Raw genomic sequence first — 15,142 nt, 5'->3', positions numbered from 1 at the left:
GACACAAGTGAAGTTAATGCATCTTTATTTCATGCCTCTACATTTCATAAGAAAGGACAAACTCAGTAGATTTTCATTCCCTTTTCATAATAAAGCATCATCCCTCTAATGTTTCCCTCACTCTTGTATTTCATATAGATTTATGAATTATTTATCTTTCAAAATATATTGAATTATCTACTCTTATGTACAAAGTTTCTCTACCATGTTTGACCTTCAGAAATTTATTCATCACATTAAAATGTTAAGTGAGTTGAATACATTAACACTATTTAGATTAGATACATGTACAATTTGGTTTGCAATCTGGATACACTGCAAGCACTGGGAATATCTGAGATATTTACTCAGGAACTTTTTACAGTTTTTATAATCAAGACACAGAGACTACTGTACTCAAAAAGAACAACAAGGTTGCAATGTTGCTATTCAAAATATTAATATTTTCTCCCGGATTTATTGTTTTGCACCAGAAGCTTCTGGTGTGGAACGAATGCTGTACTCAAGAAAATCTGAAGAATCTTAAAACTTGTAGAAACCTGTATGTCCACAACAATGATCTGGTGACTTTGATGGTTGTGTCAGCCCAGCTGGACGTGCGCTGTGTTGCAGGGATGTACTGTTGAAGATGGTGGTGTGCTAGGAGCAGTCAAGGACCGGGACTTGGCATGGAAGCGATGGCATGAGCGCAACAAACTGAGGATCCTCTGCTCCATCAGTACACTTCTCAGTTAATGCCAATATGTGAGGGGTTAAGGTAGGAAAGGGAGTTCTGCAAAGTAGAGGAAAATAAGAAATCAACATTAACATTTTTGCTAGATTAAGGGCTACATCATCTGCAGGTTGCAAGGTTCAAACTATTTCTAACTTGTCCTGCGGCTTGAAAAGGAACTGATTGAGACATTTAATCACAAGTCACTACAGGGAACGTTTTTTGCTTCTCATTATCTTCCTCATTCTTAGCAGCAACAAAGCAACTAAATTCTCTGTGTGGCTTGAGTTTGTGTTAGCTCGTCTTATGGCCAGAAGTTGTTGCTTGGCAACACAGGACAGCCAGATATGATTCGCTGTGTGAGGTTTAAATTGAATTGCCAAGAGGTCTGCCTCATCTGGACCCCATTACTCTGTATCAACAAAGTCCCTGGGAGAGATGTGATGTGGTCACCACGTACCTCTTTTCACTCTGGAGCTGCTTAGAAAAGACCGCAATCTTTAAGGTTTTCTTTGATGATGATGTCTGTCACAGCGTTGAACACAATCTCGACGTTCTTTGTGTCTGTGGCACAGGTCAAGTGGGAGTAGATTTCTTTCACACCCTTCTTCATGTTCAGTTCCAAGAACTGCAACTTGATGTAGTTGCTGGCGTCATCGTACGTGTTGGGGCCTAAAAGGAAATGAAATGTAGGGAGATGGGAGCAGATTTATGAGAAGGTTCATGAAACCCGGATCATCATCGATCCCTCTGTGCATGATGGGAATCACTGTGTCGATAAACTGACATTCTAATATAATTACTTGCAACACATAATTTAATTTAGGGGAATAACACTGAGGCTCAAACTGTCTTTTTATTTTGTCACAAGTAAATATGTTGTAGTTATGTTCATTCTAGTGCTGATCGGTTGGCTTTCAAATGAATCCTAACTATGACTTGTTGGCAGCTGACTGATCTACTTTCACCGCATGCCTGACAGATGTGGTGTCATGCTCTGACTGTGTATTTAGTCTAAGCAGGGTCTTACCGTCATAGTCTGGGAAGCAGATACTCAGATGAACTTTCTTGATCTTCTCCTCAAAGAGATCCTTCTTGTTGAGGAAAAGTACGATGGAGGTCAGTGCAAAGAATCTGTGGTTACAGATACTGTTGAATAGATGGAGGGACTCGTGCATGCGGTTCTGAAAAGGTCAGAGAGGAACCGGGTCAGTTAGTAGCTGACATGTCTGTCTTCAAATCCTTTACAGTCGGGTAACGGGGGTCCCAACTCACCACTTCATCGTCCTCTACGAGCACCATGTCGTATGCGCTGAGAGCTCCGCAGAAGATGATGCAGGTCACACCCTCGAAACAATGGATCCACTTCTTTCTCTCTGACCTCTGGCCGCCCACATCGAACATCCTGTTCACAACACAAAGTCAGAGCAAAGTCAGTCGGCGTCTTTCTTCAGTGTGAAGAAAGAAGTGAAGACAGACTTTTGTTCACTAACCTGAAGTGCAACTCTTTGCAGGAGAACTGTTCTTCAATGATACCAGTTGTTTTGACTCGAGATCGCAGCACATCCTGCTCGGTGGGGAGGTAGTCTGGCTTGCAGATTCTGTCCATTTCATTGAGGTAGCTGATGATGTCAGAACAAACAGTACAGCAATCAGGCTTCAGATATGAAATCATCTTTATCCACAAACACTAATAGACTCTTCCCTGCACCTGCTGTAAACTAGCTGCCTGTTTAGTTTTACACCACAACATTATCACTCCCAGTAGGAGACGCAGACTCACTAGCCAGCGGAGTCGTTGAGTTGGTACTCAGCAGCTCTGTCAAAGCCGGCCTGCACACCAGAGTCTTTCCACAGCTTCTTGATGACATCAGCCAGCTCATTAGGCATTGTGCCTTCCTCAATGGAGTCTGACAAGTTCTGCAGCTTCTGTGCATCCTCCTGTGGTTTCATGCACACAGAACAAAGATCCATCAGCAATGTCACAGTATCTTAACTGTTAATAGTAGGATGAAAATGACAAATTAGGCATGTGACTAATGAACATGTTGGTGTAATATGAGACCTGTCCACTAGGCGAGCCAAAATCAACGCCCAGCATCTCCATGCCTCTGATGATAGCCAGAGCAGACTGCAGGATGTTGCCATAGATGATTGCTCTAAACTCCATTTGTTCCTCTTTTGTGTAACCTCCTTGATGCAGAATCCTGTACACAAGTAAAAGAGTAGTGAGGAAAGTGTTTTAGTTAAAAGACTAAAATTTTAAAAAAAGCTTTGTCAAACTTAGTTACATTAAGCCTCTCCTTGGCTGAGCCAGTGGGTAATTTATATAGCATATAGAAAATAGTTACTGTAGGTAATTTCTGGAACTATTTGACTCCCATACAAATAAAATAGAAATACTATAATTCAGTTCACACTATATATAAATATAAATAACCTGGATATATACATAATCATCAAGTCACAGTGCCACCTTGTGGTGAGAGTCTTATCTCACTCAGCTCAGTATAACTAACTGCACAAAACAAGTGCTGACAAATCAGAGTAAGCGGATGTTTGCCCTGTTGACCTTTGTGAAAGGCTTCACTGCAAGTGAAACAGACAAAGACGGGGGAGGTTTAGGCTGCTGCCTGTATGCTGACCAATGAGATTAAAGAATCCTTCTGTTGCACTGTGATTGCTCGCCACTGACACGGTGTGAATGACACACACACACAAAAAAAAGATTTTACCACTAATTTTAGATTAATTAGTCCATAAGTTAAACTCCTGTGGGTTTACTTACTTCATTTGTTTTACGATGGTGCTCTTTCCTGACTCACCAGCACCTGGAAGAGAAGACAAAGTTCAGCACTAGCACCAAAACCTGCGTTTCTCTCCAACATGCCATCAAGTAGACACAAACTTTAAACCATAAACAGCCAAAGAATGTGCTTTGATGATGCAGTCAAAGGAGCAGTCTGGCCAAAACAGAAAAGATCATGCTGCCTGTTCTGTGGATAGTTTCACAGTGATTTTCTGCTGTTTGAAGACATCTGCCCTCACCACAAGGGAGCAAAGCTCAATTTGGTTTGTGGAATGAGTTACATTTAAAAAGAAAAGAAAAAAAAACCTCTCACATTGCTGCCTGATGTAATCCACAAACCTCACTGTGAACACTCTCATATGTATGTGCATGTGTCCACATAAATGTACGTATGTAGAGTTGTACAGAATTGAGTGTTCATTTGTTGCACGTGCCCACATTTAAATTGGTTTAAAATATAATAATGACGCATGTAAACAAGGAACTGCACAATTTACAGTCATAAAACATAAACAGACAGAAAGATACTGTATACTAGACAGCACACACACAGAATATATACAGTATGTTACAGTAGATGTGACAGTGAAGCCTGTAACAGACAACAGCTGATAGAGTTAAGAAAGACAGGGTTGTCTGTGGCAGAGGAGAGTAAAACTGCTGAGATTGTAACATTTATTTCTGTTAATGAGCCACATTTGCAGCTGGTCTGTGAAAAGATGACGTGCTCTGAAGTGATCTGGCTCTCATTTCTATATGAAGCCTTGTAATGCTTTAATAGAGAACTCTAAATTGGCTAAAGGCTCTGCTAATAGGAACATAATCTACTCACAACACTCATGGCTTTTTTTTTTTATCTTGTTGACCTTCTGTAAGATAATAATGTCAGATTATCAGCAGGTTTTTTTGTACATTGAGCACCTCACAAACCACAAAGCTGTCAGACAAAACTTTGACAATCTGGCAACCTGTGTAAGAGGAGAAACATGTTGTATTGCAGGCGGACGAGTCTCTTGCTCACTGTAAGCTAACTCAGGCCAGAAGGAATTTATCACGTCACAGAGCAACCAAAGCTGCCTGTCCTGTACTCTCTGAAGCCACATTAAGCTGCGTTCACAGACTTACTGCTTGAGCGTTTTAAGACTTCAAGCCTTGACTTCTGTGCCCTCATCAAGCTCTCTCAGGCAGAAAAACCAGCAGCGCTTACTGAATCAGTAACAGGTTTATTTAGCTAATTTGCAGTGAGGTGATAAAGGTACAGTGACAGTATGAAGTTTGGTTTTCATCAGCTGTGTTTTAGTGAAGAGTGTCTTTATTATTTTTATTTATGCTCATTAGCTGAATGTGCCTGTAGGCTTTACAGCGACATTAAATCTCTATATTGATGTTTATCCTGCGGACGATACTTGGTTGATGTTTTTGCAGGATCTACAACAGATGATTAAGGTGTTTGTGACGAGCCCCAGTAACGAACCCCATGAAAATACAGAGTTTAACTAATTGAAATGATGCAAATTTTGCAGACAAACATTTTTTTCACTTGTAATTATATGATGTATTTAAACTATGGAACCATCTCAGTTAATGCAGACTGAGAATATTCATTTTGTTGTTTCAGAGATTTGGGACCTACAGGAGGAAGACTTGCAGAGTGACAGTTTTTTAGTGCTTTATAGCTGACTACATTTATATTCAAAGAGTACAAAGGTTTATTAAGAGACATAAAACTTTTAGACACCTGCACACAAGGATCACTGGCATCAGCTGTAAATATTAGATGAAAACCTGCAGAGGTTTGTTCCTCTACAGCTTTATTGAGTCAGTTCGTCTAATCTAATGGAGGTAAATGTTAAGTCTCAAAGTGTTTTACACAGATCAGAATAATGCAGTGTTGTGAGGGGGAAAAACATCCATAAGGTAATCTACAGGGTTTTTTGTGTTGTTTTTAAAGTAAATGGTAACATTATGTATATATTAAATACTTGATTTCCAACATGTATCTCCAGTGCAAAGAGGGCACAGTACCATTCGTACAGTAAAAATAAAGTAGTTAATTTTTTTCATCTGATTTTCATTTGACAATAATATTCTTTTTTCATTTTTGTATCTATAATTTCACAAAATATAATCTGTTACATAAAATCAGTATCAATCGAGTAGCTTTATTTCTTAATCCTCTCTTCGTCTAACATTGTCTCCCAGATTTTTAAGCAAAATATTCACTGGTATTATGATAAATGTCGCTGTTAGCAATCACATTACTGTTAGTGACAACGTTAGTGATAATAAAACTCATTTTATACTTTTATGTGCAAGTCGAGGGATCAACAGAGACCTCACCAAGTAGATCTGCACTAAACCAGTTAGCTAATCGGATTGACATATCGCTGCTGTGCTGTGATTTGTTTAGACCAAAGATCTTTTAAGCACCAATGTCCTTCCATAAGAATTGAAAAGTCATCCTTATTTTTAAGGTGCAGCCAAGATAATATAAACACATTTTACTACCACTTTTTTGAATTAATGTATGTGTCAATTTTTTTTTTTAAGTTTGCAATGCTTTCATGTTTGAAGCCTTTTAGAGATTGATAGAAGTTCTGCAAATTCTTGAAAATAGCTCTGATAATGCTAAAAATCCAACTTTTAGCTGAGCAAGATCATGTCTGTGCTGTATTTTATATTGTGCAAGTAGTTAACAATTTCTTAATAAGCAGTTAAATTTCAATTTTTTAATTTAAATTAAAATTTTTATTTATATAGCACCAAATCATAACAAAAGTTATCTCAGGCCACTTTTCAAATAGAGCAGGTCAAGACCGTACTCTTTAATTTACAGGTTAAATCTATCACTAATGTTTTGTTTTTAATATATTTTCAAATTAAGAAAGTTATTGTTTTACTGTTTGATTTTTAAAAATTTATTTTCACATTTTATAGAAAGGAATTCTTTACTCTGTTAACTGCTCGCCTTGCAGCTTTATCTCTGCTGCCTTTACTTTACTCTCTAAGCTCTGAGCTCAAACAGTCCTCCCATCTTTCCAATAAATTAATGTAGGGTTTTATCTAGAAACAAGTCACCTGCACAGCCTGTAAATCCTCTCAGCACGCCATATCTTACATCTAACTAAGCAGTGAACAGATGTGCCAGAGCAGTTTAGCACCACCTCAGATTTAAGGAATATGCAACAAATTAAAATGAGACGTCCTTCATTATCTGATGATTACACGGTTATGAATTTCTCAGTTGCACAGTCTGTGACATAAATTAATTTCCATCCTGACATTTAGAGTCAGTTGTTTACATTCCAGGAAAGCTGACTAAAGCAAAAGTAAGTCATGTTTGTTTGTTTTTTTTATCTGTGCATGTTATCCTTCAGTTACACCTGTCGACTGTTGGTTGACTATAAGATGTTTGTTCTACTCTGCAGTCCTGAACCTCCACAGAAGTTTTGTTTAGTCAGAGATGGAAAGCTAAAAGTTAGATCTATACATTTCTGAATCTTTTGAAGCTACATACTGTCATCTGAGCACTTTTGCATCACCTGCAGCCTGGGACAAAAAGGAAAACTTTGTGCAACAAGACTATTTATGAGTCCACTTACCAAGCAGTAATAGCTTGACTGTTTTAGAGTCCTTATCAGCATCTTCTTGGAGTTGTTTTTCCAACTCCTTGGACTTTTTGTCCTCTGCGCTTGCTCCCGCACCCATGCTTTCTTCCTCCAGCGACTCAAGATCCTCAAGGATGGAAATTTTGACGGTTCTCTGTGAGCAGCTGCAGAGAATCTGGGTGCAGCACTAATCGTGCTGAAAGGTGATTTCCAAGCGGAAGGGGATTGGGAGGGAGGTGCTTGACCCTTCCTGGCTTTGTTGGCCTCTTTTCGATTAGATGATCAGATGGGACTCTCTCAAGGATCAAGTCAATTCAGCAGCTCTGCCCAGCAGAGATCCACCCTTTAATTCCCTCTGCTTAAACCCTGATTTAGGAGGTGCCTCTTCCTGATTGGCCAGTCAATCCAATTAGCCTAATAAGGGCAATAGTGAATGATGTAAAGAAAAGGAAAAAAAGGAACACACTCACATACTTCATCTCAGTGATACTGATATGAACAGTTCTTCAATATGGGGTTTATTGATTTGATTGCACATATACACAAAATATACATTCACAGGAACACTTGTGCAGTCTAACACAATCCAATACAACAGTTCTGCCATAAATTGTATATTTTAGCTTTAGCTTTTATATTTTCAGTTTTTGTTGACATTGTCAGAAAAGGTGATAATTCTACTTTATGTTTATTATTATTAAGGTCCCAGTAGGTGGTGGTGCCTCAATAACAAACATAAAGTAGAATTATCACCTTTCTGACAATATCAACAAAAACTGAAAATGTATAAACTTACTAAATGCAGAATTTATGGCATAACTGTTGTACTGTATTGCATTAGACTGCACAGGTGACTTTGATAAAGTGTCTGGTGAGTGTGTGCTCATATTGTACAACATGGGGTGTAAATATGCAGAAGATAAACACTATATTGTGGTCTCACTCTCTGTGTGTTTCTTCTTCTACACCTGTGATACATTTAGTACAACGGTTCACTCTGTATTTCCTGTCATCATAGAGTCTGTCAGTCTGTTGGTGTATGTATGATTATGACCATTTTTGAATATTTGACAACACCTGAGTGGGTTCAAATCAGTTTGAATAAAAGTGTGCTTTTGGACTCTGGGTTTTTTCTTCCGTATTGTATTTGCTGCCTGCTGGACTTTTGACTCTTGACACTGTCAGTCACATGGACAGAGCAGGGAGGGAGGAATTAAGGTCTCATAAACTTCTTATAGTTAAGACGTTTAAATCCCAGGTGGTGTGGTGCCCGCTAAATAAAGCAACTGTCACTGCATCACAGGGCCTCGGCAATAACATGATCTAAAGGTGTTTCTCAAGTTACATAACCTGCATCGATTTGATTTGGATTCAACATACTTTAAACCATCTCAAAATTATTCATGTTTTCTGTCAGTCAGAGTCGAGGTTGGATTGGAGCAGTAGATCTGTGAACCAGTCAGCCTCATGCGGGTGATGCGTGGAGGTCAGTGGGCCTTGCCTTCAGGACTGTAAGGTTCCCGCCCAACGTGTTAGAGGACTTATAATGAGATGCTGTACTTGAGGTTACTAATTCAGTCAGAAGATAAGTTGCCGCTCTGTATTTCGGCCAGCAAATTGTGTCAGAAGCCTACAGAGTGCTGTTTGATTTAATTAGGTAACGTCAGTGGCCCCAAAATAAGAAAGCTGATTTTGCACGTGTAGCAGATGTATCAGATGGCTTTCATGCATGCGCAGTAGTAATTAGGTTTTTTATGTTACAATGTTTTTATGTTTGCTATAATGATGGTACAGTATATTAGATTAACTTTATTATTTACCCAGATGGAAATTGGTTTGCAGTGTGTGCACAAAATGTAACATACACAATAAAAACGTACACATTAAGAATGAAAGATCTGCAGCAGTATTAAGACGTTGTACACACATGAGTTAAGGTACACAAAACTACACAGAACACATCCTGTAGTGCTTATTATGTACAAAGAGAAGAGTACAATGTGAGAAAAAACAAAACACATGTGAGGAAATGATTGATCATTTTTGATGAATGTGTATTTAAAGATATTTAAAATAATTTTAATTAAGAGAGGAGCTTAACAGTGGAGGGAAGGACACAGAAGTTTGGCTTATTTTGTGTTTTTGTAGAAAAATGTGTTTATGCTCAGTATAGTTTAGTATTGACAAAAGTATTGTTGTGGTAATAAAAGTCAGGAATTAAACCTGTTATTGAAGTATTATCACTGGTGAGTAGAGCAGCAATGATTAGTCGATTAATCAATTATTTGTTATCTATTAAATTAATCAACAAATATTTTGATAATTGATTTAAGTCATTTTTAAGAAGAAAATGTCTAAATTCTCTGATTCCAGCTTCTCAAATGTGAATATTTTCTGGTTTCTTTAGTCTTCTATGACAGTAAACTGAATCTTTTGGTTTTGGACAAAACAAGACTTTTGAAGATGTGACTGTGAGCTCTGGGAACCAATAACCAACATTTTTCACTGACATTCTTTTTGATTAATCAAGAAAATAACCAACAGATTAATCGATAATAAAGAAATTCATTAATGACAGCCCTGGTATGGAAACATTTGAATGATACTCAGCTCTAGTTCACAGTTGAAGTTTGTTTGGCTGCTGATGTCAGTAAAGTTCATCATCAGATCAGCTGATTGAACAGAGAGGCTTCTAAAAATAAAAGCGTTGGCTGCAATACACTAAACTAAAATAAACTAGACTAAACTCTGCTTGACCTTGAAAAAGTGCTTGATGCAGAAATGAGGGTGAGATCATGTTACTCTATTATTAACACCAGACTCAGAACAGTTGAAAATAATAAAGCAAAGCAAAACTTTATTCATTCCAGGTGGAAACACAATGTGCTTCACAGAGCGGGAAGTTTCAGCCACAAAAAATGATGTAAATAAAATACTAAATAAAACATCAGACACAAGTAAACACAACATATAAATAGCAAAATTTAGACCAGCGGCCTCGACTTAAAAGAGGCAAAATGTCAGGTGACAAATGAAGCCAGAGTCACATCTGTTTGCTCATAAATTGCCTCAGAAAAGTGTCATGGTGCTGTGAAGTTTTACACTGCATGACTGTCACTGTACTGAGGGCTGGAAATGTTTTTTGTCTGCGATGTTTTGAAGCTGTCGTCCTTCTCTTAACCAGACTCTTTAAAAACCTCTTTAATTTCAATATGGTAGAAGAAGCAGGTCACCACTTGGCTGTGATGATTTCCACTGATTGCTTTTCAGCTCCTGCTGCGTTAACTGACTTATTAATAAGGATGATTTTATTTTATTTATACTACTTCAAGTCTTTATTGCTTCAATACATGGAGGTGGTATTAACACAACCTGTGTGTTATGTGACTGCAAAGGACATCTGCTGTTTATGACATTAATTAGTTTAATTGGCATCCTGATTCTTGTATTTGTGTTTGAAGTTTCACCGTGATTATGGTGCAAATTATCTGTGTAATGAAATCACTGGTGTGTTTGTTCAACTTTAGCAGTGCATCAACAGTAGTACAATCTGTTAATAGGGCTTCAGTTTTGGAAACACACCTGGCAGCTGTGGGTATCTATATCACCCCATGTAGCTTTTTCATCAAATAACATCTTATAAACACAGACTGTTCAGCCTAAACAAGATGGCAATAACTGGATTCTTACTTTACTTTAATGGTCCCATATGTTTATAACCTTCTCTGTGAGTTTATTGAAAGGCATTTTTAACAGAATTGTCCATCCTTCAGCTAGTCAGACAGTCACAGATCCAATTTAGTGATGTTAAGATTGTAAAAACAGAAAAAAATACTATTTCAGGATTATAGCACTGCCTTCAAATGATGTCAAATCCATTTAAAATCTTTGTGTCATGTTTTAAAAGGTGCAAATGGAGCAAATTCAATCCCATCTGGGGAAAACTACATCTACACAGTTTCACTTTAGACCCTAAACAAACTTTGTAGACATAAAAAACAACTGAAAGCAAAGTTAGACATTCATGCCGTATCCACAGTCACTGCATTAAGAAACAAAGATCACTTTCTCTTTCTCACTGTGTCACCCTCAGCATCATGTCGGAGCCCAGTTCTGACCTGAGACACTGAGCCTCACGCTCACGTCACTCTGCCTAAGCATGTAGTGCTAATTGCCTGGGGCAGGGCGCTTGAGGCCTAAATCCCCCAGCGCTTCCAAGCAAGCTAATTGCAGTAGCACATCTACTGATGACGGCCAATCCCATTAGGCTGTGGATGGCGTAGCTCCGCTTTGTGCTCAGTCCCTACGTCTCTGATCTGTTGACGAGATTACCCGCAGAGCCTCAGATCAACCCGTGAGGCGGAGGCTTAACACATGATGGTCGTCTTTTTGGGCAGTGGGTGCAGTAGGGAGCAGGGAAACATGTGTAGCCTAAATATTGTTTTTATGGTGCAGAAAGGATGAATGAGGATGCAAGATTCTTCACGTTAATTTGTCAAAGTAGGTCAAGCTGGAGTCTTATTGATGCTTCAGTCACATCATAGTGAAATACACACTTTATCATGAATCTAAACTCATCATATTAATGTCACAAATACACAAGAAAGAGCAGTTTTTCCTGCTTATATCTGGAGTTTCAGTGCGATTGGACTGTAGAGCCTCCTTGAAGAAGCATATAAACAAACAAATTATGTAGGCAGGTACACAGGAAGGCTGATAATAGAGCAGATAGATAATAAAGATCTATTCAAATTCAATCACCTGACATGAACAAACCAGCAGAGGCCATTCGTGTTTGATCATTTTTACTTTCCTCAGTGTGTGTGTGTGTGTGTGGGCCTGTCAGAGGCTGCTTTCGGGGACAAATTTCTGACTTCAAAACAAGTTAATTGGGGAATGCTTTTACAATTGTCAAAAAAGTCAAGTCCCAATTGGTAAAACATGGATTTTTGGGTCAGTGGTTATGGTTTGGGTAAGTCTCCAGGAAATGAAAGTAAGTCTATTTAATGTCCCCAAAAGTGACCTATGACAACACGTGTGTGTGTGTGTGTGTGTGTGTGTGTGTGTGTGTGTGTGTGTGTGTGTGTGTGTGTGTGTGTGTGTGTGTGTGTGTGTGGTGATGATACTCTTTAAATTCACTTCAGGCTCCATTACAGAAAGTTCCCACCCACTGATGAGCTCATGCGGTTTAGTCTACAAGCTATTCTACAAGTCTGCAGAATAAATAGGTTTACTCCCACGAATGACGCAAGGAGAACCTGGGTGACACCATACTGTAGCAATTACACACAAGATGTTGTGATACTTGCCGGTAATCCTCTTGCACAAGCATCTTGCACCTCCATCATATATAGTAACTAACTATGTGAAATTACACAGGATGACAAAGCATAGTCACTTTCACAAAGATCATAAAAGGTATTTTTTATACAATAATTTACTGTCTTTTTCTTTATTTTGTAAGATTTTATCTTAATTTTCCAAATATATACCAACCTACATCATATAAAACCACCAATTTATTTTCTTACATAGGAACTATGAACAACCCATGTGTGTAAATATCTAAATAATGACCTTTCATGAACAAAGAAAACAGCAAGTTTTTATATTGTTTCTGTGATTTACTTTTAGTTATGCATCATACAGATGAACTGAACCTTTTTTTTAACTCATTAATGTTTGTAGATTTTGATTTGAGTGAATTTCCTCAGTAATGCTAAAGCTAAAATCAAGAGACAAAATTAAAAAGATAAGAAGTCGATGACAATGAGACAAACCGAAATATACAAGTACTGAGATAAAGGAATAAAAAGCAACTAGAAGCCAAAAGTTATGTTAAAAGTAATCAAGTTTTAGGGTGGAAAACATATTCATTTTTCTGTTGAACCATGTCAAATGCAAAAATGTATATTTAGCATTAACAACACTGCAAAACACATGACGTGACATGATGGCTTTTTGTTTTTGGCCCTTCTGGCTTTCCATACACTTTTCACAATGTCTCAATGTCAAGTCCTGGGTTCAACTTCTTGTTTTCGTCTGGCCTCCTTCCTCCAGGTTCCTTCCACAAACCCAAAAAAAAACCAACTCATTTAAATATTTGTCTGTGCGTGTCTGTTATTTATTGGCGACCTGTGCTGTCTGCCTAGTGCATTCTGGGATACTCAGCCTTCCTGTGACAGCAAAAAAACAACGTAATTCTCCTAATACTCCCGTCAATGGTTGCATGTATAGATGTGTCTTTGCCACAGGAGGAAGTTGTGTGTCCAAGGTCAACATATATTTTCCACCAGCGTAACAGGGATTAACCACAGACAGATTAACTTTAGAGGCAACAAGTGAAAAGAAGTCAGGGTGGATTTAAGACGATTTTATTCACGGATACAAATTCCGCCAGTCTCCATTCATCTGCTCGCTCCTCCATCACTGTCTGACACGGCATCATTTTGACTGTCGGCAGCCCTCCAGTGAAATTCAGAGCAGCCAGTATGTTCACCAACACGTCCATCTGTTCCAAAAATGTCCTCAGGAAAGAGGGTGTTGTCGCATGACAGCTTCATCTCTTCTGCAAAACAGGCTCTGGATTCCCCAACGTTGTTTACTACGAGTATTTACTGTGGTCCCACTCACTGACCATGTTTTTGGTTTCCACAAACATTATACTGTTACATCAGTTTGACAATATATTGGATCAATACTGGCCACTGTCCAGCGGGAGAGAAAACAGATAATTATTCTTCTTTGGTAGTTAAAGCCTCATTAAGAGGCAGTCATGTATCCCAGAGATTTTCCTGTCATCGAATCAGTATCACATAACAAAACAGCCTTTTCTGTCCATTTCTTTTTCTTTCCTTTAATGTGATTTTGTTGGAAATAAACAAGTGGATGTCTGCATATAGAGAGGTCCGGGAATGTATTTTTAAGATTTTCACAGCAATCTTTACAGCATTTTTGAAACAGGATCGTACAACTTCTTCAATGCTGTGACTAACAGTCACTCATGGCTTCTAGTTGAGTCGTCTAATGCTGGGATGTTTGTGAACATAGTCATAGATGTTTTGGATGTGTGTGGTTGTGGACGTGCATGTGGATGTGAGAATGTATGTTTTTATTTTATATTTGTGCTTTTTATTTGTGTGTCCTTGAATGTCTTTGGCACAAAGATACTGAAATTATTTGGCAATACTGTAATAACAAAGATTGTTTAGAGACGGAATTAAACAGTTTTCACATTTTCTGTTAAATGTTCAGAAATACATATTGTTACAGCTGTATGTGTTTCCTGGGTTTTTTGTCCCTTTCCTCTCCTGTCTGTTGCTCCGCCCAGGTCTTCTACATCTAATCAGTCCACAATGAGGTGCACCTGGTCCAGGAAAGGAAGGGTTAAACGCTCCAGGTTCCTGTTGCAGAGAGATGCTTCTTGTTTGTGGACTGCTGGTTTTGCCTCTCAGCCTGGGATTTTACTTTATTTGGTGTTTATGTTGTATTTTGATTGTTTTATAGTAGTTATTTAGTGTCTTGGTTGTTTTATTAATAAATCTCATGGTTTGGGTGTTTTAAAAGGTGTTAGTTAGAGTTTTAAAGGTGTAACAATATTTATTTTTAAGTTTTCTATGAAACCTTTTTCTTTTTTCTTTATATTTTGCCCATTTATCTGATTTCCAGTCCTTATGTCGCTTTTAGGTAAGAAATGATCTTATTGGTCTTGTTTGATCATTCCGGACGTTAATCAATAAGTAATTCCTGACATTGTTATCGGGATAAATGTTGATTCTATCAGGTCATATCATATGTGCCTTTTCAAGGTTTATAATATTTTATAGATTTTGGTCTTTGTTGTTGTAAACACGCCTTTATTTGCCTCTGGGAGCTTTATGCTACTATTTTAATGATTTGACTCGCTCTTACAGACTGACTACAGACTGATTTACAGACTGATTTACAGACTGCAGTATGTTGTTGTGCTGCAGTCAGTTTCATTTCCCCTCAATTACCACATGATGGCGCTGG

General features: G+C 38.1%; 1 protein-coding gene across 1 annotated transcript; it reads right to left on the bottom strand.

Moving 5' to 3' along the window:
- Nucleotides 1-8: 8 nt before the first annotated feature.
- Nucleotides 9-7,600, bottom strand: gnat2 (guanine nucleotide binding protein (G protein), alpha transducing activity polypeptide 2). The gene is made up of 9 exons (XM_044351219.1): nt 7,124-7,600; nt 3,501-3,543; nt 2,778-2,919; nt 2,496-2,653; nt 2,206-2,334; nt 1,988-2,117; nt 1,743-1,896; nt 1,173-1,384; nt 9-772 (listed from the first exon to the last, which is right to left on the bottom strand). The coding sequence occupies exons 1-8, from the start codon at nt 7,227-7,229 to the stop codon at nt 1,194-1,196; spliced, it is 1,053 nt and encodes a 350-aa protein (XP_044207154.1). The 5' UTR covers nt 7,230-7,600; the 3' UTR covers nt 9-772; nt 1,173-1,193.
- Between the last annotated feature and the right edge of the window lie 7,542 nt (nt 7,601-15,142).

Source organism: Thunnus albacares, chromosome 5 (genome assembly GCF_914725855.1).
Source record: "Thunnus albacares chromosome 5, fThuAlb1.1, whole genome shotgun sequence".
Taxonomy (NCBI): Eukaryota; Metazoa; Chordata; class Actinopteri; order Scombriformes; family Scombridae; genus Thunnus; species Thunnus albacares.
This window is presented reverse-complemented; position numbering and strand designations above follow the sequence as displayed.

Excerpts from the sequence above, each read along its gene's own strand:
- gnat2 (XM_044351219.1), bottom strand. The coding sequence starts at position 7,229 with ATGGGTGCGGGAGCAAGCGCAGAGGACAAAAAGTCCAAGGAGTTGGAA. Across the intron at positions 2,654-2,777 it reads TTGGCTCGCCTAGTGGACAG|GAGGATGCACAGAAGCTGCA; the intron begins GTCTCATATTAC and ends ATGAAACCACAG. Across the intron at positions 1,385-1,742 it reads CTGCTTCCCAGACTATGACG|GCCCCAACACGTACGATGAC; the intron begins GTAAGACCCTGC and ends ATTTCCTTTTAG.